The sequence below is a fragment of the Abramis brama genome (genome assembly GCF_963993115.1).
Source record: "Abramis brama genome assembly, chromosome: 1".
Classification (NCBI taxonomy): Eukaryota; Metazoa; Chordata; class Actinopteri; order Cypriniformes; family Leuciscidae; genus Abramis; species Abramis brama.
The window spans coordinates 17854163-17874470 of NC_139963.1; the positions used below are offsets into that span (position 1 = coordinate 17854163).

The following is a 20308-nucleotide window of genomic DNA, read 5'->3' on the forward strand; positions in this document are numbered from 1 at the left end:
CTAGTCCACATAATAAATCTTGCTTTGTTCTTGGCAAGCAAATCTAAGACCCAGCCTTAAGCAATACTGTCTAATTTCAATACGCTTCCTAGAAAGACACTCCTCCATGCACACCCAAGATATTATTGTATTATTGTGTAAGTGTCAGCAATCATATGACATTTATGTAACGTTATAAAGCCTCAAAGTAGCCTACACCTTTCCAGCTACAAATTCTTTACTAGATATCTTTAACAGGCCTTTTAATCCACCTTATTTTTTGGAATTAGGAATTAAGAGGAATTCTGATATATCTGGAAATAACTTAATTCCTCTTAATTCCTAATTCCAAAAAAAATAAGGTATCCAGAAGAATCTGATACTCATGAGTTATTAGCTACTATAGGTAATTATCAAGAGGAATAACAGGCAAACAGTAAAACAATATGCACTACCAACTAATGTGTTTATGTGTTTATGATGACGATAATAAATTAAAACACTAAGATGATCGCAAACACCAGTTTGAAGTGTACTGGACTGTTTGTGTACAGCTCAACCAGGCTGACACCGGAAACCTTGCACATTCAAGTTAAAATTGGCTGTTGATAAAACATTACATACGATGCGTTAATACAGCATTCAGCCGTAACAGCAACATTATATCACGGCACAACTCCTATAGAGAATCAGGACTATATATTCAGCAGAAGAATAAGACTTAAAGTAATTAGCTCAATCAACATGTTTTATTGAAAATATGTGTAGTGTCCTCAATATTTTTAATATGGAGTAACAGCAAAGCCACCCAAGGACATTCTGAATTGTAAATATAGTAACTCTGCGGAGCGTTGTGCCTAACAACACCCTTCAGCCATGATTATATTTGCAATATAGCACAACCTCTCATGCCTTTTTGCTTAAATATAAACTGCACAGCTTAGCAAATTCTAAAAAGCTGGAATTTGAAAAGGCATTCAAGTTAAATAGAACGCATGAAATATTTGAGTGTAAACATTCACGCCATCATAAAAAGAATCAAAAATGATTCTAGAAGTAGAATTCATTGTTGCACTGATAAAATTTCTGGACAATTAATATTAGTTACAAATATATAGATATAGAAATGTAACTGAGGTAAATCAAGACAAATGAAATAATTTCTGAAATGATCAAAGTGGTTTCAACCAACCAGATTTGAAAGTAAAAACATCCAATATTGTGAGCAAATGGGTCTCAATAAATATTTAAAGGTGTAGTGTGCAAAATCTAGTGTCAGGAAACAGACGCACCCCTCAGCTTCTATTACTCAGTCAAACAGATAGTCCCGCCTCCAAACTCACACCATTGGTTGAGCTGATGCTGTTAAGTTAACCAAAGACTTTATATATATATATAAAGACTTTCCAGTCATATAACTATGAATAGGAGAGAGTGAAACACACAATATGGCGGAATAAGTCCCGCCTTCTAAATAAATGAGCCAATTGGTAAAGAAACAGTCAGTGTTTCTTTCTTTACCAAGAGGTGCGCTTATGACTGCACATGCGCATAGGCTGGTCCAGCCAGAAAAACGCAGGGTTTTTTTCAAGATTTGAGTGTTTACAAACAATTTCTAAGATCAGATTTCATTGGTAATTTGAAATATGAAGCTTGGTAAACAGCTTTTGGAGAATTTGATGTCTCCCCATTCAACGAGAATGCATGAAATAGTTGCCCAAGAGGCGTTTCAAAGATGGCCGCCGAGTGAAATGACTTGCCATAAAGGGACTTTGGTCTGGCTCTTTTCTGGATGCAAAAACAAACAGATTGCACTTTTGTTTTGTGCCACTAGGAGTGGAGAAATTACAAACTTCACCTTTAAACATATCTTAACATTACATACAAAAATCTGCATTTGTATGTGTAAAGGAACAATTAAAACACAACGCAAGATGAAATTTTCAGAGAAAAGCTACCAGTCTAAAATAAGAATATCAATGCTAGAGAACAGCACATGCAGATCTATACTGTGAAATGTGTTTCCTTTTTGAGAGAGTAGTTTTCCTTCAAGTTTCTTCCAAGTAGTCAGACTCGCTTTGTTTAGCCAAAACATATGGCCAGTGCTCAGAAACAGTGCGTAGTTAATGTTTATCCATTTAACCATTTTGGAATTGATTCACCATCATCATGTGCTGCTGGTTAGTTATAAACCAGTGTGTCAAATCAGTCTCTCCTCCTTGGGTAGTTTGAGGGCGTCTGGCGTCTCTACGCCACGGGTTCCTGTTTGCTCCTCTGAGCTGGGGCGATACGTCCCCTCCGTCTGTCTCTTCTTCTTTACCACACAGAACAGGAACACCAGAATCGCCGTCAAAATAGCCAACACTCCCAGGACCACAGTTGGTACAACAATGGCCACGATATTAGGGCCCTGGACAAAGAAAAGTAGGAATGTTAATCATCCAAACGGAAGTACTACAGGATGCTGCACTGCATTAAACACTGACTTGTGGCATTAACTACATTTATATGCACCCTCAATAATGCAATATGACAACCAGATTTTAATTTTCAAAAAAACTTTCATGGCCCCCAGAATATTTAGTTATATTCATCTAACTAAATATTCTGGGATATTCTGCACAATATATCAAAAGAAAGAACTGTTCAGAATTCAGAACTACAATCAAAACATAGATGGAGTAGATCACGTCTATCAACACCCCCAAAGCTTCACAGTCCTGTATCTCTTCATGGGTCGACATTGCATTTGATAACGTCAGGCAGTTTTGATTTAAACTCCATCAATGGCAAGAAAAGAGTTAAGCTCATAATCATAGTAACTATAATAGCAGTAAAATATGGCATATGCCTAATTTAAATTTCAATAAACAGGCACTTATTCGCACCTGCCAGTATTCTGCTCTGACCAAAGAGCGCATGTGCTTGTGATGTATACGAATGGCGATTCGTAAACATAGCGGTAAAGGAGTCACATTTTTGGGGTGCTGAAGAAGCCAAGTTCATGTTGACAATGTTGTGTGACGAATATAAGGGAGTATATTGATGGTCAAAAACAGACATTTTATGCGAGTCACCGGAAAAAAAAAATCCAATACATCCGTAGAAATTTGTTTTGCATTTGATTCAAGTAGATTAAAACAGTAACACACCTACAGTGCTGTGCATTGGGGTATGTGAATAATGGCGGTAAAAATAACCACAATTCTTAGCGAATAATCACATTATTGGTGCACATGTAAACATAGTCCTTCTCACTGCAAGGCATGCAATGACGGACTGGCCCAATTTTTGCATTTCAAATGAGTGATCAAGAACAGATCGCTTAGTTTCTGTAAAATTCTGAATTGAAATGAGAATCCATTTTACATTCAATGCCTGAATTTAAGCTGAGCTTAAACAGGATTTGAGGACGTTGTCAAATGGATTGAAATTAATTTAACTGCTGTTGTTGCAGTTGTTAATAATTACAGTACTCTTTCAGTATCAATTACCCATAAACATAAGCGGTATTAATATTTATATATTTTTTTATTTTGAAAGAAAGTAAAACTTTTATTCAACAAGGATGCATTCAATTCAATTCATCATGTTTAAAAGTAACAGTAAAGATGTAACAGCACAACTGTTTTCAACAATGATAATAATAATAAATGTTTCTTGATCATCAAATCATCATATTAGAATGACTTCTGAAGGATCATGTGACACTGAAGACTGGAGTAATGATGCATCACAGGAATAAATTACATTTTAAAACATATTAACATAGAAAACAGCTATTTTAAATTATAACAATATTTATTAATGTTTTTGATTAAAATAAATGTAGCCTTGGTGAACATAAGAGACTTCTTTCAAAATTCATTAAAACAATTCTTACTGACCCTTAACTACTGGCCATGGTTGCAGAACAATTACTTATGAATACTACGAAGTCCTGCATATGACATGCGGACAAAAATATATATATTGTGGTCACAAATTAAGAATTTGTTTCTTTGTTTTACTAAATTGTGCGCACTATATAATAATTTGCTCCTTCGATTTAGTAAATCATGGCCACGTTGTACTCATTTTTTTTCCTCGTTTTGATTGAACTAGCCTACAATTACAGATTATAATATTGTACGCACAATTTATTTAAAACAAGGGAACGAAATGTGCTGACATATTCGTAAATCGTGGGAACAATTTGTTCATTTGTGGCCATTATATACATATTTTTTCCTGCATGTCATGTGCGGCTCCGAAGTATTCAAAGCGAGCCTATTCTGAATTTTGGGCAATTCTGATTCTCATTGAGCAAATGAGGATAACATATACTTATAAGAGAAATCATTTTGACAGTCGATGCCCTTCAGGCTAATATAGAGAGAGAGGAAAGAAACACACCGCTACACCTCAAGGAATCTCTACTTACTGGGCTGGGAGTTGTACTGGGCATTGTGGTGTTGTCCTCTGCAAATAGAAAACATTACAATGAGATGTCAATTAATTGTACAGATTATGCATAACGGTCTACAGACTCTAATATGACTTTTGTACTCATCCTAGCTAGGGGTGGCTCACAAACCACAAAATGGTTTCTCAGTGACAGTGTAGCAGCTCAAAGTAGCATGTGTTTTCTCTGCGGTTCTTTAATATTTGATCTGAGGTGCGTTTCAGGATCATTTCAAGTCACATCACCATGACATGCACTACTGTCACAGAGCTCGCCACTAACACTATAGTTTGTTAACAATGAGAAAAAAAGAAGCAAACATATGAGGACAAGAACTAAACATTAATAAAAGAGGAACTTGAGAGTGTTGGGTTTTTTTTTTTCATGTCAAATGGTGTGAACTGTGATATGTGCGCTCTGTGATGGTGTAATCTCACAATTTAAACGATTTACAGCAATATTATGAAACCCAGCACATGTTTAGAGAGCTGGACATCAGGGCCCGTATTCATAAAGATTCTAAGAATCCTCTCAGAAAACTCTTAATTTAGGTTAAAAACTTTTACGTAGGAGTTTTAGCTTAAAAGCGATTTGTGACCGATCTGAGAGCAACTCCGAGTAAGGAAAAGACAAAAACTTTTATCTTAGTGAGGAGGCGGGGTTGACTCCGTTGCTATGTATGACACAATCTTTTGAAGACTGTGATTGGTTGGTTGTCCAAGAAGGAAAAAAAAAAGTGATTAAGTATAGGGTCTATTCTAAGCCTTCACTTTGAAATTACATGCGTAATTTTTCCTATTTGACCGTTCTCTCATTGTCACACACACACACACACACACACACACACACACATACACACACACATACACACACACACACACACACACATTATAGGCCTATATGTGTATATAAATCCTTTTTTTATTTTCCATGCTGTTAATTTCCTATAAGGTATTTGATTGCTTAGAATGATAAAAATTGTTCCACTCTTTCCAATTACACTGATTACTGGCATGTCTATTTAAGTGGTGGTTTGAATGTTGGTTTTAATGTATCAAACATGGAATTTTCCCAGTTGCCAAATATCGTAATGTAGTGATTACTTTCATTTCAGGCGCTATGGCATTTCTGCGCTGTGCTGGAGATATTAGCGTGTCTCTAAAAAGATCAGTCACAAACATGGTCCCTGCACGATCTAATCTATAGCGTCTTATTAACTCACTGTTATCCATTGTCTGCAACACATTTCTTCTCCTTCTTCGTCTTTCTGTCATTTTCTCCTCTGCTAAAGAAACTCTTAAGCCTCTTAAAAGTCCTCGTCCGTGCTCCTAACAATTTTGACCTTAAGACCTCTTTTAAGGGTTAAGATGCTTCCTGAATTACTTTTTTCTTTACTAGGACTTTTTCTTTAATTTTAAGAGTAAACGCCCACATTTCTAAGAATTTTCTTAGAATTTTGTCACTAGGAGCTACTCTTTGCATTAAGATTCTTTATGAATACGGGCCCAGGACCTTAACACAAAATTTGATATAAAAAATATAGCTAAAGTTGAGAGGCGCTGATTTAGAGCTTATTGTGCGATTCTATATTAATACACATCTGAGAAGTAGCGGCCTTTGCTATGTTTCATTTGACACGGGCCTCGCAACAGAAAGGGGCCTTGGCTTGCGCTCGAAAAAGAGCCCAATCCCCCGCCATTACGCAGAGCACACACGCAAAGGGTCAGAAATTAACGAGGGCTTGGGGCAAAAATGTCACCAGACTTAATAATAATGCAATCAAAAAACAAGATATGGTGCAAAAAAAAAAATCTACAACCTAGTGCACTCCTAAAAGTTGACAAAATACACTTTTAGCATACACACGTTTAAAATGTACAGTTTCTTCTGGGAAAACTGACAAAAAAAATGTATTTAAATGACTCATCTTGCACATACACAGTTTGACTAGAGTGACAATGTCCCTCCACCCAAAGCCACAGAATAAGCAAGAAGCTATGAATGGTTACTATAAACTAAAGCATATTGGCTATTTTAAAACATAGGGATGAGCCTTTCGACACGCCCCCCTTCCTGTTTCAATACGTCTAACACGGGAAAGAAAGCGGCACGTGTCAAGTGATTACATGGTCTTTGAATATTTTGTGTGGTGCTGTATGACGTCATGTTCGGTGTATATGCACTGATAATTTTGCTGTTGAACATAACATTTTGAATTTTCAACATGAATATCTGTTATTAGCTTTTCTAAGTACTGTGTCTAATGTGGCGATCCATACAATGGTAGTTGCTGTTAGTGAGTTAAATTCATTTCTGTGAATTATAATTCAAATTCAGTTATTCTTTTTCCATCATCAACTGCATAATGTTTAGAAAAGTCTGTATGTCATTTTTCATTGGTAAACGTTTTAGTATAAAATCTATGCCACCAAACATTGCAGTTTACAACTATGCACTGTTGTATTGTTGTATATAAGATGCTTTTTTTTTTTTTTGCTGTACCACCAATCCCTATATTGGTAAGCTCTATCACAGCCTCAGAATTTTTATAAATTACCTTATGCTTTATCATAGTTGTCTCCTTGTTTAAAATGAAAGAAGGACCAGTAAAGTATCAAATGGTGCATTGGTGCCCCATGATTAACCTCAATTCTCTAAGCAATAACAAATCCCTCAAATAACAAAAACCTCAAATAATCTCAAAGTTTGGCAACTTTGTAAAATCTCACATTTGTGATTGTTGCACTTTGACAAACCATAGTGTGCTTTTGAAGGTCAGAGAACAAGTAATGGTACAAAAGCTATTGATTTGAAATAAATGTTACACTAGCAAAGTGGTGATTTAGGGCACGTTTACACAACAACAAGTTCTTCCTTTACGTTTTTCACGGACAGACGACAACGTAGTCAAAACGATCCCGTTCACACAGATCGATGTATTATTCATGCCAGGCCTGTTAGATGGCGATGCCACTTTGTAAAGAAACACTACGACGTAATATGCATGCATGACATCACCATTTTCACAAATCTGCGTTTTTGTAGTTTACACTGAGACGATAACAGTATCGTTTTCAAAAACTTGCACTTTGAAACCTGTTTTCAAAAGTTTGCATTTTCAAGCCCACAAAACTTTGTTGTCGTGTAAATGAACAACCAAAATGAATACAAAGGTTTCAATTTTTAGCTGACAATGGTGTTGTGTAAACGGCCCCTAACATTTTTTTTAAATTCTATAAAGGCACAAAAACACAAATACATAGAAGAAAGAGAGAAGAAGGGAAAGAGAGAGAGTGGGAGAATACATATGAAAAAGCTAAAATGTTAATCATTTACGAGAGTAAATAATCCCTCAAGGACAAAGATAACTTTAAAGAAGGAAAGGAACTTGTTGCAGGACTAATCATGAAGCACGTGAATGCAGTTTAAGTATGTAGTGGGACTTTTTTTATTAAAAGTTTTCTTTAAAAGAGTGGAAAAGAAAGTGTTTTAGGAAGATGGAAACTTTTGTTAATTCTTTAATTAGTTTAACTTAGTTGAGTTTGTTCCAGTGTTTGTTTTGAAAGAATGTGCTTATGTTGCAATAAAGAAATGATGCAATGACTCATACATGTTCAAGAAAGGGTAAAAAGGGTATTTTAAAAAAATAGCAAGGAAACTGAGATGAGCAGAAAATGTACATCCCCATTCCTAGCTCAAGCACACCTGGTGCAACTAATGAAGCCCTCGATTAGTTGCATCACGTGTGCTTGAGACAACACCTGTTTTGCAGATTTCTGCTGTTGTGAGGGATTTTGTTCAGGGGGTTGAATAGTTTTGAGACTGCAGAAGTCATTAAAAGTTGCATTTTCAGTTGAATTTGGGGAAACCACTCAAAACATTTGTTGTGTTGAGCTATTTCAATTACTTGTGTTTGATTTGTTCATTGTAAACAGCTAAAAGTCTGTAAATTTTGCCAATGAACCTGATTTGCAAAGGGGGTTGAATAATTTCGATAACAACTGTATGTATGAATCTCAAAAAAATGTTTCATCTCCAAAATGAAAGAAATTACATGAAGCCTATTTTGAAGCATTGTGACATTATTTTTGACATCAAGCACAATTCTGTACCAAATTCTCAATTTTTAAATCAGCATCAAAGCATGTGCAACAAATACTACAATAATGCGATTAAATAATAAATAACATTTTCACAATAAAGTAATGAGAACTAGATATGTTGTATTACAGTGAATAAGTACAGTTTGTGTGGGGATATGCACCTACATGTCATGAAAATAATGTCACAATACAGAAAATAGTAATGACCCTAAAAATGATTCCATTTTCTATATGGAAAATATAATTTATTGTGATTTTGGGGGTAAAATGTGATCTGGGTGGATTTTATGATACTCATAGTTTATGATTACACAGTTCTCATACCTTTTTTCTTTTTTTATATCTTAATGGCGAGTACAGTTTTATGACCTCCCAACAATACCTTAGATGTTTTTGCAGAAAACAGACATGCTTGAGCTTGTTTCTGGGGCACTTCAGGCAATCTAGTACTAACTTAGTACAAATTAGAGGAGTGTTACTCGGCTCATGTTCAGATTAATCTGACGCAACTCAATTGAGCCGTTTAAACGCAGTGAGCTTAATAATCCGGATACTCTCAAAGTTCAGTTTCGGACATGACTGCAGAGGTGGAGCGAGTGACTCACCCTGGGCCGAAACATTCCTGAGAAGCAGCAGCATAAAACTCCCTGCCAAAAGTCCAACCTGCCGAATCATCTCCGGGATGGAGTCAATCTGCACCCCTACCCCCGACCAGAAGGGGCTGACGCTCCGGCTAGGGTGGAGCGGAGGTTATCAATAAATCATGTCCGAGATCAAAGAATAAAAAAATCTAACGAGCTGCAAAAGAAAGAGTAGAAACGTCTGTTAGGATCTGAAGTTGGTTTGCAGATTTGATCATTCCTATAGTTTAAAACAGTGAGTTTCTTCATAGAACCACAGATGCAAATAAAGAACCTTAATTTGTAAGAGTGTAGAAGTGACTTGGAAGAATTTAGCTCACTAATCTTTTTTGGCTATGATCTCCAAAATTAAACAAATATATACCCAAATGCACTGATTCATTCCAGTATGCCTTATTTTTCTTATCCGTGCAAACTTGGATTTCTGTTCTGGTAACAAATATATCAACATTTACTAATACACTATTAAAATCAAATGTTATAGTTGTTAACATTAGCTAATGCACTGCGAAGAAACATGAACAAACACTGAACAGCTGTATTTTTATTAACTAACGTTAACGTTAACAAAGATTAACAAATACAGTAACAGATTTAACTTATTGATAATGGCTAACTTATGTTGGTTAATACATCAACTGATGTTAACAAATGAGACCTTATTAAGTGTTACCAGATATTTAAGAGTGTCCAGATGTATTGAATGTGTTTAATACTTAACAGCTGACTCCTGGCAGGTACTTATTTTTCATTTCTGTTCATGTAACCTTTATCCAGTTCACGACATGAACATTCCTTCCCCCTTATTTGTGTTGCTAAGGAAACATTCATCCATTCGACACGACACATGAACAGAAACAAACTCATACCTGTGTGTCCACCTTCATAATCCACGATGTTTCCTTACGAGTTTTTCTGAATGTATGTGGACTATATGTCCGCAGGTCGCTTCCGCCTCTCACCTTACCGGTCAAATTAAGGATTTAAACCGAAACTAGCTCGTCACTCCGGCGTCCTGCTCATAATAAAACATTGTCCTTCGGGATCCTGCCCTGCTTTCAATGGTGGTCTTGTATTTACTAGAGTGTTGAGTGAATGCTCGAGATGGGGTTTGTCTTCTTCCTAAATTCTCATCGCTGATCACATGGTTCAGTGTCGTGTTACAACACCTGAATCCAGCAGCTACTACCTGTGGCGCGAGACAGGCGCGCTATTGTGCGCCGAGATCCACCTGCGCACTGGAGCGATGCGCGCGCTCGCGTCCTCTCTCAGTAACGGCTTTACTGATATATATGACGCACTGTTTCGATCTTTGAGCCCTTTACTAATTTGAATGTTAAACGGTTTCCATCTGTAATGTACCCGATTTTTTTTTTTTATGGAAGCTATTTTTAGCTTTTATTTTTAGGTTTAATTTATTACCTAACCTAACATAAATAACAAATAATAGAAAATAAATTAAATAACATAAACTAGCCCTCTCTCACACACACGTTATCAATAATACATTCGGTTTGAAATGTTCTCTCAGTGTTGCGACCTCCAGTGGTAGCGAATGAACTTTTAATCTCATAAGAAAGAAATTCTTGACATACCAAACTTCTGTTAATCCTTTCCTCCTTTTAGGAAAATTATTAACCACTTCGTGTCTGTTGTTTCGTTGATGGTACACACACAGAAAATCACACAAAAAAAAGGAAATTAGCATAAAACTCACTCACAGTAAAAAGTACGACAACAACAACGAAAATAATAATATTATAATACCGTACACAAATATAGCCTACAGTAGTGGTAAGCAGTAATAATAATCATAATACATCTACAGGCATAAAATGCAGAAAGTGTTTCACAAGTAAAAAAACAAACAAACAAACAAACAAACAAACAAAAACACAATACATCAACATCCAATAATCATTCTGATATGCTGAGTTAATATCAATGCTGGAAACAGAACTTGTGCTGCTTAATATTTTTTTATAATCTGTGATACGTTTTTTCAGGATTCATTAAAATAGAAATCTTTTGTAACAATATACACTACTGTTCAAAAGTTTCTGGTCAGGCTATTCTTTCGTGGGTTTTAGAAATAAATTAATACTTTTATTCAGCAAGGATGTTTTAAATTGATAAAATGTGATAGTAAATTTTTATAATGTGGAAGATATTTCTATTTTGAATAAATGCTGTTCTTTTTAACTTTTTATTCATCAGTGAATCCTGAAAAAAAGTATCACATGTTCAAAAAAATAAATATATATATATATATACTTGGCAGCACAACAGTTTCCAACATTGATAATAACTGAGTATCAAACCAGCATATTAGACTGATTTCTGAAGGATCATGTGACACTGAACACTGGAGTAATGGCTGATGAAAATTCAGCTTTGCATCACAGAAATAAATTATATTTTAAAGTATATTAAAATAGAAAACCATTATTTAAAATTGTTATAATATTTTACAATATTACTGTTTTTTCTGTTTTTTGTTTTTTTTATCAAATAAATGCAGACTTGATGAGCATAAGAGACTTCTTTCAAAAACATTAAACATAGTAATGTTTCCAAACTTTATGAAGCCAGTCGGAGGACTCGTCTATTTAACAGCTGTCACTGTCGTCCAATCAGCGTCCGCAAAATCCGGAACCTTTGGTGTACTGACCAATCAGCGCGCAAACCAATCCGCTTCCCCTGGTGCGTCACTAGAGCTGTCTGAACAGTCTGGCGGGAGAGCGCGCGGCTCGTGTTGTCAGTCATTTTATGAACGGTGTTCGCGAAATAATATTTGTTTTACATCTACACGTTACTCTAGAATCATATCTTGCGTTCTTTTTTCTTTTAATTTGGGAGGAGAGACAACATAGACTTCTCTGTTCTCCTGCTTTAACAGTATACAGTCTAACGTACGGTATTGGACTTTCACAACATAAAATAGCTCGCAAGCTAACAAGTGAAGTCAAGGATTCGAGCGTTTACTTTAAAACGTCTGTTGAATATTTAAATCGGTTTTCGCTCTATTGAGTTGTTTTGGGGGTAAATTGTGACAATTTCCGTGTTACTGTAGTAGAGCAATGGCAAAAGTACAAGTGCTAAATGTAGCTGTCCTGGACAACCCAAGTCCATTTGGAAACCCGTTTCAATTCGAAATAACGTTTGAGTGCATGGAGGATCTTCCCGAGGGTGAGTGTTTGAGATTAATTTAATTTTGATGCATTTTCTCGATGTCCTTTATTGGCTAACGTTAGCTAGCTAACGCGCTAACTCCCCCAGATGACGTCAGTCAGAATGGCGGGTGATTGAAGCATGTTTAACCATGTTTAGCATGTTTATCCTTTATTCTACTCATCTCAATTAAAGACAAGCTCACCATCACTCTTCATTCGACCCTGTGTCGTGCCATATAGATAGAAGATAGCTGTGTGTAACGTTACTTCTAAGAAAAACATCGTGTTAGTATGCGTGGATATAATTATGTTATGAACTAACTGCAATAATACATATTGATGGTTTTTAATTATTAAAACCTCCCTAATTAGCAAATGCATTAATGCAATTGCACATGTTTTCTTTGAAACGTAAAGGTGATCTCTGCCCAACAGTATCGGTTTTCCTTACAAAATATGCAAGTATAATCCAAATTAAATCCAGTCCAAATGTCAGTAGTTTGAAAATAGCATGTTTTTGATGAAAAATACAGAAAAATATTAGTATTGTGAAAAACTCTTGCAATTTAAAATAACTATTTTATATTTTAAAATATAATTTAACCCTGTGATCAAAGCTGAATTTTCAGCATCATTACTCCAGTCTTCAGTGTCACATGATCCTTCAGAAATCATTATAATATGTTGATTTGATGCTCAAGAAATACTTCTGATTATTATCAATGTCGAAAACAGTTATGCTGCTTAATATTTTTGTGAAAACTTCATTTTTTTTCAAGATTCTTTTAATGATTCAAGAAGTTTTAAAGAACAGCATTTGTTTAAAATATAAAGCTTTTGTAACATTATAATTTTCTTTACTGTCACTTTTGAATGGTAGTGTATCATGGTTTCCACAAAAATGTAAAGCAGTAGAACTGATTTCTGAAGGATCATGTGACGCTAAAGACTGGAGGAATGGCTGCTAAAAATTCAGCTTTATAATCACAAAATATATTATGATAGTAAACTATTAGCTTATTGTTTTTATTGTATTTAATTAAATTAACGCAGCCTCAAACACAAAGAAAAACATAATAATTCATTATTCCAAACATTTGAACGGTAGTGTGTTATAGTTCTGTTTTTATGAATAGTGAATTAATTGAGCATTAACATGCAATTAATTGTGTTTCTGTGTTCTAGATCTCGAATGGAAGATTATTTACGTCGGCTCAGCAGAAAGTGAGGAGTATGATCAGACTCTTGACTCTGTCCTGGTTGGTCCAGTTCCTGCAGGCCGACACATGTTTGTTTTCCAGGTGAGTTCATAACATTGTCAGTATGAGCCACAAATAATCTTTTAGAAGTTTAACAGCCATTTTTTCTAAAACTCAAGTTCATTTATTCCATTGCTTTCCATTAGATTTAAATGTATTCTAGCAAAAAAAAAAAAAAAAAATTATACAAAAAAAAAGCTCAAATGTGCTGTGAGAATGAACCTCACTGGTTCTCGCAGAAGCTCAAACGTGCTGCGTAACACAAGAATGAACCTCATTGGTTCTCGCAGAAGCTCAAACGTGCTGCGTAACACAAGAATGAACCTCATTGGTTCTTAAGGAAGCTCAAACGTGCTGCGTAACACGAGAATGAACCTCATTGGTTCTTGCTGAAGCTCAAACGTGCTGCGTAACATCCAAAAATTCATCTCATTGGTAGGGTTGGGTACCAAAACCTATATGACCGATATGTACCGGACCGAATCAGAGCGCAGATTTCGGTGTCTCATTTTGATGCCACTTAAATGCCTGAGCTGTTGAGGTCTTTGAGTGAGACATTAAACAGTTCATTAACCTAACACGTTGACAAATGCAGATTCATTCAAAGATAGATGTAATGAAACAAGGTGTTGAAATTATTTTAACTTTGAGCGCCACTTTACAAGGCTCGGCTGAGAAGCAGTTAGGGGTGTAACGGTTCACAAAATTCACAGTTTGGTTCGATACGACACACTGGTGTCACGGTTCGGTACGTTTTTGATACAGCAAAAAAGAAAGAAATGCCAGAGAAATTTCCTTGTTTTTTTTATTTTATTTATTAAAACTAACATCATAAAGTATGATCTTTTTTTTTACTTTTAACAATGATGGAGCTATACTTGACCCATCGTCTTAGCAGCATATAAAACAAAAACAGCTCCTTATAGAAAAAATTAAATGTAATATTTTAGTAACAAATACAAAGAAAAGAACAATTTTGTTTGTATATGTATCTCAGTGTGCTTTTACTCAATTTGTAAGTATTTTTTATTTATTTTTTTCCCAGACAGATGAAGGTGTCCACTAAATGCTGTGGGGGATAGTTTGTTGCGTGTCTGTTTCTTCTTGTTTTCGCCTAGTTCCAGTTATTGACACACTGGGGCGATGTCGGCGTAAATGACTCGTTTGAAGTATTCCCACTGGTGTAGCCTATTGTCATGTATGGCTCCAGACTTTTGAAAATGTAGGGGTACATCAACCTGCAGCGCAGTTATTCACATTTTCCCCCATTTTGACTATTACTGACAAATGCCTTGGCCCTTGGTAATAAATAGACTTAACTTACAGAAGTTACAATGTGCAGTTTTATTTTAAGTTTGCAAGGCTCCAGATTAACATTTGAGGGCAGCATTTTTATTCATAATGTCGAAATAATAATTCAAAAGCAAAACGATTAAAAAATATTTGAGAGTGGAAATGGCAGCCACCTACTGGTTACAATGGTAATTTAATGTCTTTTTGTTTTTTAAATAAGTGTGTTTTCCTACATCTTGAAACTTTTAGTTTTATAAATAGGGGTAGTCGTTGAAGGATGAACAAATAATGTTTTGGTCATCACATTAAAAATAACATTTAAATATGATAATATTAAGCATTCTACTATTCCTGACAAACTTCCATGGTTACAGTTAGTGTTACTACATTAAATCCATGGTGAATGTTGCTGATTTGTGGACTAAAAGCCTGTAACTAGTTCATTCATGGCACAATGTTTCTCCTGGTTTCCACGCCAGCGCTGTTTGATCTAATAGAGATCTACGGTTAATAATGGAGAAATTTAAATGCTTCTCACTAAATCTTGCTGCAATGTGCAATGCAAATACTTAATAATACTATAGTTAATATACTAAATACTTCAAATCTCTTAGCGCTGTGTAGTAAAAGTGTCGCTTGATCAAGATCGGCTTGCGCTGCACTGACATTGATGGTCCAAACTGATAAACGGTCTGTGAAGCGCAGTTTCGTTCCGCTTTCATTACGTTTGGCATTTGCTGTTGGGCAACATTGATACAATGCTTTTACCAGTGCTGATGCCATTCATAGGAAATACTCTTAAATGTTAAAAGGATGACATGACAAATATTTTGCCTCTCTTGGACATGGCAAACTTTTTTTATTTATGAATGTGTGACTTGACCTGAAGGACAAACGCAGGTAATCACACAGGCTATGTTGCTCTCTGTCATAATGATAAACAGTTTTGTTATCATTATTAACTTATTTAACATTTAATACACGTGCACAACGTGTAAAACAAGAAGGACATAATCTTAAGAAAAAGAAAAGAGAAGCGCGGATATCACGGTTGCTTTCATTCCTCTGGTAATGCCTGTTATTAGTACTGTAGCTGTTATTTAGTGTTAAATTATTGTAGTTGGGTTGAGCTAGGCCGGTTTTATTCTGAATTTATGTAAATTTGTTGTTTTGGATTTACTTATTTATCAGTTATTTATATCTTTTGCTGTAGTGTGTCAGTAGGAAATATCAGTTTACATTTCCAAACATTCTTTTTGACATTAATTGTAATAATCCAGTGAGATTTGTGTATGCACAAGGAGTCTGACAACAGCCAGGATGATCTGATCTCACCATCATTGAGTCCGTCTGTGATTACATGAAGAAACAGAAGAAACTGAGACAGACTAAATCCATAAGAACTGCGGGAACATCTCCAAGATGCTTGAAGAAACCTTCCTGCAAGAATAAAAGTTCCGCCTTCTTTCTTTGCGTATACATTTGGGCGGTGTAATGAAACTCTGCCCCCACACACTGACGTAGATTTGTTTAAATGAAGCGTTTTAGGAAGGCGTGGCTGAGCCTTAACTGTTATAAAGAATATCTCTTTAGGTTTGACGCTTTGTAACTCTGCAGATCTTATACTTGCACTAACAGCTACATAACACACTAAAGAAAAAGGAAAACAAGAAATCGCATCATATGACCCCTTTAATAATGCAACAACGACTCTTACGTCGCATCTCGTGTGCCACTGCTTGACGCACAATGGGTGAACTGTTCATGTAATGTTGTTCTGTATTATAAAATGTACACATGAAAAGACAATTAGTGCACTTATCCTGTAGTTACACCCAGTTTGAGTCATGCAAGTTTTCTAAGTAATATTTGTCTTTTTTTGCAACAGGCAGAAGCTCCAAACCCTGCCCTCATACCTGAGAGTGATGCTGTGGGTGTTACTGTTGCTCTGATCACATGCACGTACAGAGGACAGGAGTTCATACGCATCGGCTACTATGTTAATAATGAGTATACGGACACGGAGCTTCGTGAGAACCCGCCCATTAAACCCAACTATGGACAGGTGAGAGATTCGTTTCTTACAGACCCTGTGAAATTAAAACTGCAGTTTCGCAGCTTTCAGTCCATGTGTGTTCTATATCTGTCTATAGGAAATGTAGTTTTCTCTTTTGGAGAAACAAATTGAGAAAAATATTGTTGACTCATCTTGCACTCACATGCTTAATACAAATAATTGTCCAATGAAATGCTCTCTTGAATAACAATGTCCTCCCCTTAAAGTCACCATAAAAAAAAAAGGACAGATATTTGTTTATGGTGTTGCAGTATGTATTTTAAATGATTCCTCTGTTCACATCCTTATTTATTTTCATTCATGTGCCCTTCTAATTTAAGTAAGGTTCGATCCCTTTTCTCCAGCAACCTGTCACTGCATTCAGATCTTCCTCTGTTTAGTTTACAATGCCCACTTTTCTACGATCCAATCAGTTCCTAATGGACAAAATGAAGTCCCATCCTTCTTTTTTTATTTTGTTTGTTTAGCAGTTTCGCTTGGATATGCGTCACAAAAGGGAAGAAGAGTCTGTCTTGGACTAGCAATATCCAAGTAGCAAACCTTAATTTATGGCTGTCACTTTATTTTACTGTTTTTAAAATTGATGAGTCCTTCAATATGTCCTGCCCCATCTTTTCTGTTTCATAGGAAGTACGTCACCACAGGAATGAACACCTGTAGTAGTAAAGTTTCATTAGGGCTTTAATAGTTTTGTTAACAGCCACCTTTAGTGTTAATTGAATTTGTCATATACAACATACAACGGTCAGACTTTAGTAATAGTTCAGGTGCTAATAAAGTAAGAAGCAAAAAAGTATTTCTAATATGAGGGTCAACACAGCTAGCAGTGCACACTAAAGAAAAAGAAAATTGAATCAAACAAAATTGTCAAATAATAATAATAATAATTGCTAAATACTCATTTTTCAAAAGAAATGCCTGAGCAATAGAGAAATAGTGATAGATTCCCTATTTGTGTATGTGGGTTTGTGAGGTTGAATTCAAATAAAATGTTAACATTACTGTTTCCGAATAGAATGTCTACTTCATAATACACATTCAATTCAAATCATAAATGGAAATGGGTGTGTCCTTATATGGTCAGTCACCAGTGGAGTCTGGATGCCATCTAGTGGAAAAGTTTGGTAGTGTGCACAAACATTTTTACTGAACATTCATTTTTTAGATATCAATCTAAAATTGGGCACAGAACTGTTCAGATGTTTGGCTTTTTTTTATGTTTTAGTTGAACATCTTTTGTAAAATATAAAATATTTCCATAAACTTAAACTTCTATAAAAAATGAAATGTTACTTAACGGGTTAAACTACTTTTTATTTTCACAAACTTTGAAAATAAAGAATTGTTAAACTCGGCAAGAGACTGGCGCTACAGGACTTGAGTTGAAGAGCTCTGACATAAAACAAAGAAATGTTTTGTATTTTGGGTCTGTACAGTTGCTTTTGAACAGCTCAATATCATATAAAAATCCAAATCCAGATTCCACAACACATCAAACTTTGCATGCATGTTCAGGACCCTACATGAGAAAGTCACATTTCAAGAAAAACAACATAGGTTTAAGAATTTCAGACAACTTGAAAAAAGAAATTAAAGCTCATTTTTATCTTTTTATATTTTCCAGTACTGAAATAAGTTAGTAAAAAACTTTTACACAGGTTAGTAAAAAAACAACATAAAATATAACCAGAAAAGTTATTATTTTGGGGCTGTGCATTAACCCAAAAACGTAATAGAAACATAATAGAAATGTGTGTATATGTCAAAACACATCAGCGTCAGCGTGTTGAAACTTTGCATGCATGTTTGAGAAAGTCACAATGTCAAGGAAAAAAAAAACAGGCATTTCAGTCAACTCAAAACTCGAAATAAGTGCCTTTCTTCATGTGCTTTGCTCACAGCTCCAGAGGAACATTCTGGCTTCCAATCCTCGTGTAACCAGATTTCACATCAACTGGGAGGGATGTGCTGAGAAAATGGAGGATTCGGAGAACGTGGACCCCGCACCTAACGCCATGCTGCCGCCGTCCTGCACCCCGGGAAAAGCACCTCCGCTGGGACTGGTGCCAGACAACTCCATGGACTGTTTGTAGTGACGCAGGCTCCTGTGAATAATCCTCACATCTCAAGGCTCATCCATGAGCTCAGGTCAATCTGGACACTGTGGAGGAGAGGCGGGAAAAAACACATCAGATTATTATCTCATTTTGTTACAGTTGTCACGCCGGTTTGAAACAAATCAGTGGTGTGACTGTGCGCAATATCCTCCGGTACACAATAAACATATTTGCTTTTCAGTTTGAAACCTTGAATGGAGAGCTGGTGAGTCATGTATCTGAGACATGATTTAGGTATTAGGATGTGCTGCACCTAATGCCGTCTGATCCAAACCCTATCCATTCTCAAACCGAAAGGCGATGGAAGATCAACTCCGTAGATAAGATGTCAGATGCATAATTCATTTAACAGACACAATCAGCAATACTTGTGTGAAAGGTTGCAGCTACTCTGGATGAAATTTTTGTGGGTGGGACTGTATTATATTGTGTATAAATATAAATATCTGTCTTTTTGTATGCCAGTTCTCCTTGAAATAAATGTTTTGATACGTGACCATGCTCATTGAAGCCGTTTTACTTTGATTTGTGATGTGCACAGAGTGGATGCAGCTGTGCAGTCTTTTCATTCATAAAAACGCTGTTGTGTTGCATTATGCAGGAGTGACAGAAGCTTGCTTGTTGTTGCTTGGCAACATGGACTATTGCAGCATCTGTGACAAGACCTCAGAGTTTGGGGATGCACCGATATGTACATTTTGGTCAATACCGAAAAACAGATAATTCTTTATATTTGAATGCTGATAACCGATATATTGGCTGATAAATCGAAATCCCTTTTTTATATATATATATAATTTTTGAGAGCCTGAATACAAAAACAAAAATCTCACCATTAAAAGTCATGTCCCAAGCACACAATTATAATGTTCTCATAATTTTATGTAGTCTGTATGACTGTAGACGCTTAACTGCACCTTTTTGAAGTGATTTCAATCATATTTCAAGCAATTTAAAACCATCATTGCGATGAAGGAATGAAATAATGAAGGAAATACATTATTTATCGGCCAAAATTTCTTATCGGGACGATAACATAAAAAAATTGCATATATCGGCCGATAACGACAATATGGTGGCCGATATATCGTGCATCCCTACTCAAAGTATCATCATTTTTTCATCGGTGTTCAAACATATCAGTGTCCCCTTATGGGGTTTACTGCTTTATTTTATTGCACAGCATTATTAATGCAGTTGCTGTGCACAGTAAAGCACGCAC

At 35.7% G+C, this 20308-nt stretch overlaps 2 protein-coding genes across 2 annotated transcripts; one reads left to right on the forward strand and one right to left on the reverse strand.

The window, feature by feature from the left end:
- Positions 1–439: 439 nt before the first annotated feature.
- Positions 440–10704, reverse strand: crb3a (crumbs homolog 3a). Its single transcript, XM_084123485.1, has 4 exons — positions 10037–10704; positions 9132–9324; positions 4403–4440; positions 440–2389 (listed from the first exon to the last, which is right to left on the reverse strand). Exons 2-4 carry the CDS (start codon positions 9199–9201, stop codon positions 2180–2182), a joined length of 318 nt encoding a protein of 105 aa, XP_083979611.1. The 5' UTR covers positions 9202–9324; positions 10037–10704; the 3' UTR covers positions 440–2179.
- Positions 10705–11880: 1176 nt separating this feature from the next.
- asf1ba (anti-silencing function 1Ba histone chaperone) lies at positions 11881–19587 on the forward strand. The gene is made up of 4 exons (XM_084131226.1): positions 11881–12356; positions 13526–13641; positions 16781–16957; positions 18871–19587. The coding sequence occupies exons 1-4, from the start codon at positions 12248–12250 to the stop codon at positions 19060–19062; spliced, it is 594 nt and encodes a 197-aa protein (XP_083987352.1). The 5' UTR covers positions 11881–12247; the 3' UTR covers positions 19063–19587.
- Positions 19588–20308: the final 721 nt, after the last annotated feature.

What these genes read in the sequence shown, in the direction of transcription:
- crb3a (XM_084123485.1), bottom strand. Translation starts at nt 9,201, where the DNA reads ATGATTCGGCAGGTTGGACTTTTGGCAGGGAGTTTTATGCTGCTGCTT. An exon ending in CAGGAATGTTTCGGCCCAGG is followed by an intron (nt 4,441 to 9,131) that starts GTGAGTCACTCG and finishes TTCTATTTGCAG; the next exon opens with AGGACAACACCACAATGCCC. An exon ending in CCAGTACAACTCCCAGCCCA is followed by an intron (nt 2,390 to 4,402) that starts GTAAGTAGAGAT and finishes TTCTTTGTCCAG; the next exon opens with GGCCCTAATATCGTGGCCAT.
- asf1ba (XM_084131226.1), top strand. Translation starts at nt 12,248, where the DNA reads ATGGCAAAAGTACAAGTGCTAAATGTAGCTGTCCTGGACAACCCAAGT. An exon ending in CATGGAGGATCTTCCCGAGG is followed by an intron (nt 12,357 to 13,525) that starts GTGAGTGTTTGA and finishes TCTGTGTTCTAG; the next exon opens with ATCTCGAATGGAAGATTATT. An exon ending in TTAAACCCAACTATGGACAG is followed by an intron (nt 16,958 to 18,870) that starts GTGAGAGATTCG and finishes CTTTGCTCACAG; the next exon opens with CTCCAGAGGAACATTCTGGC.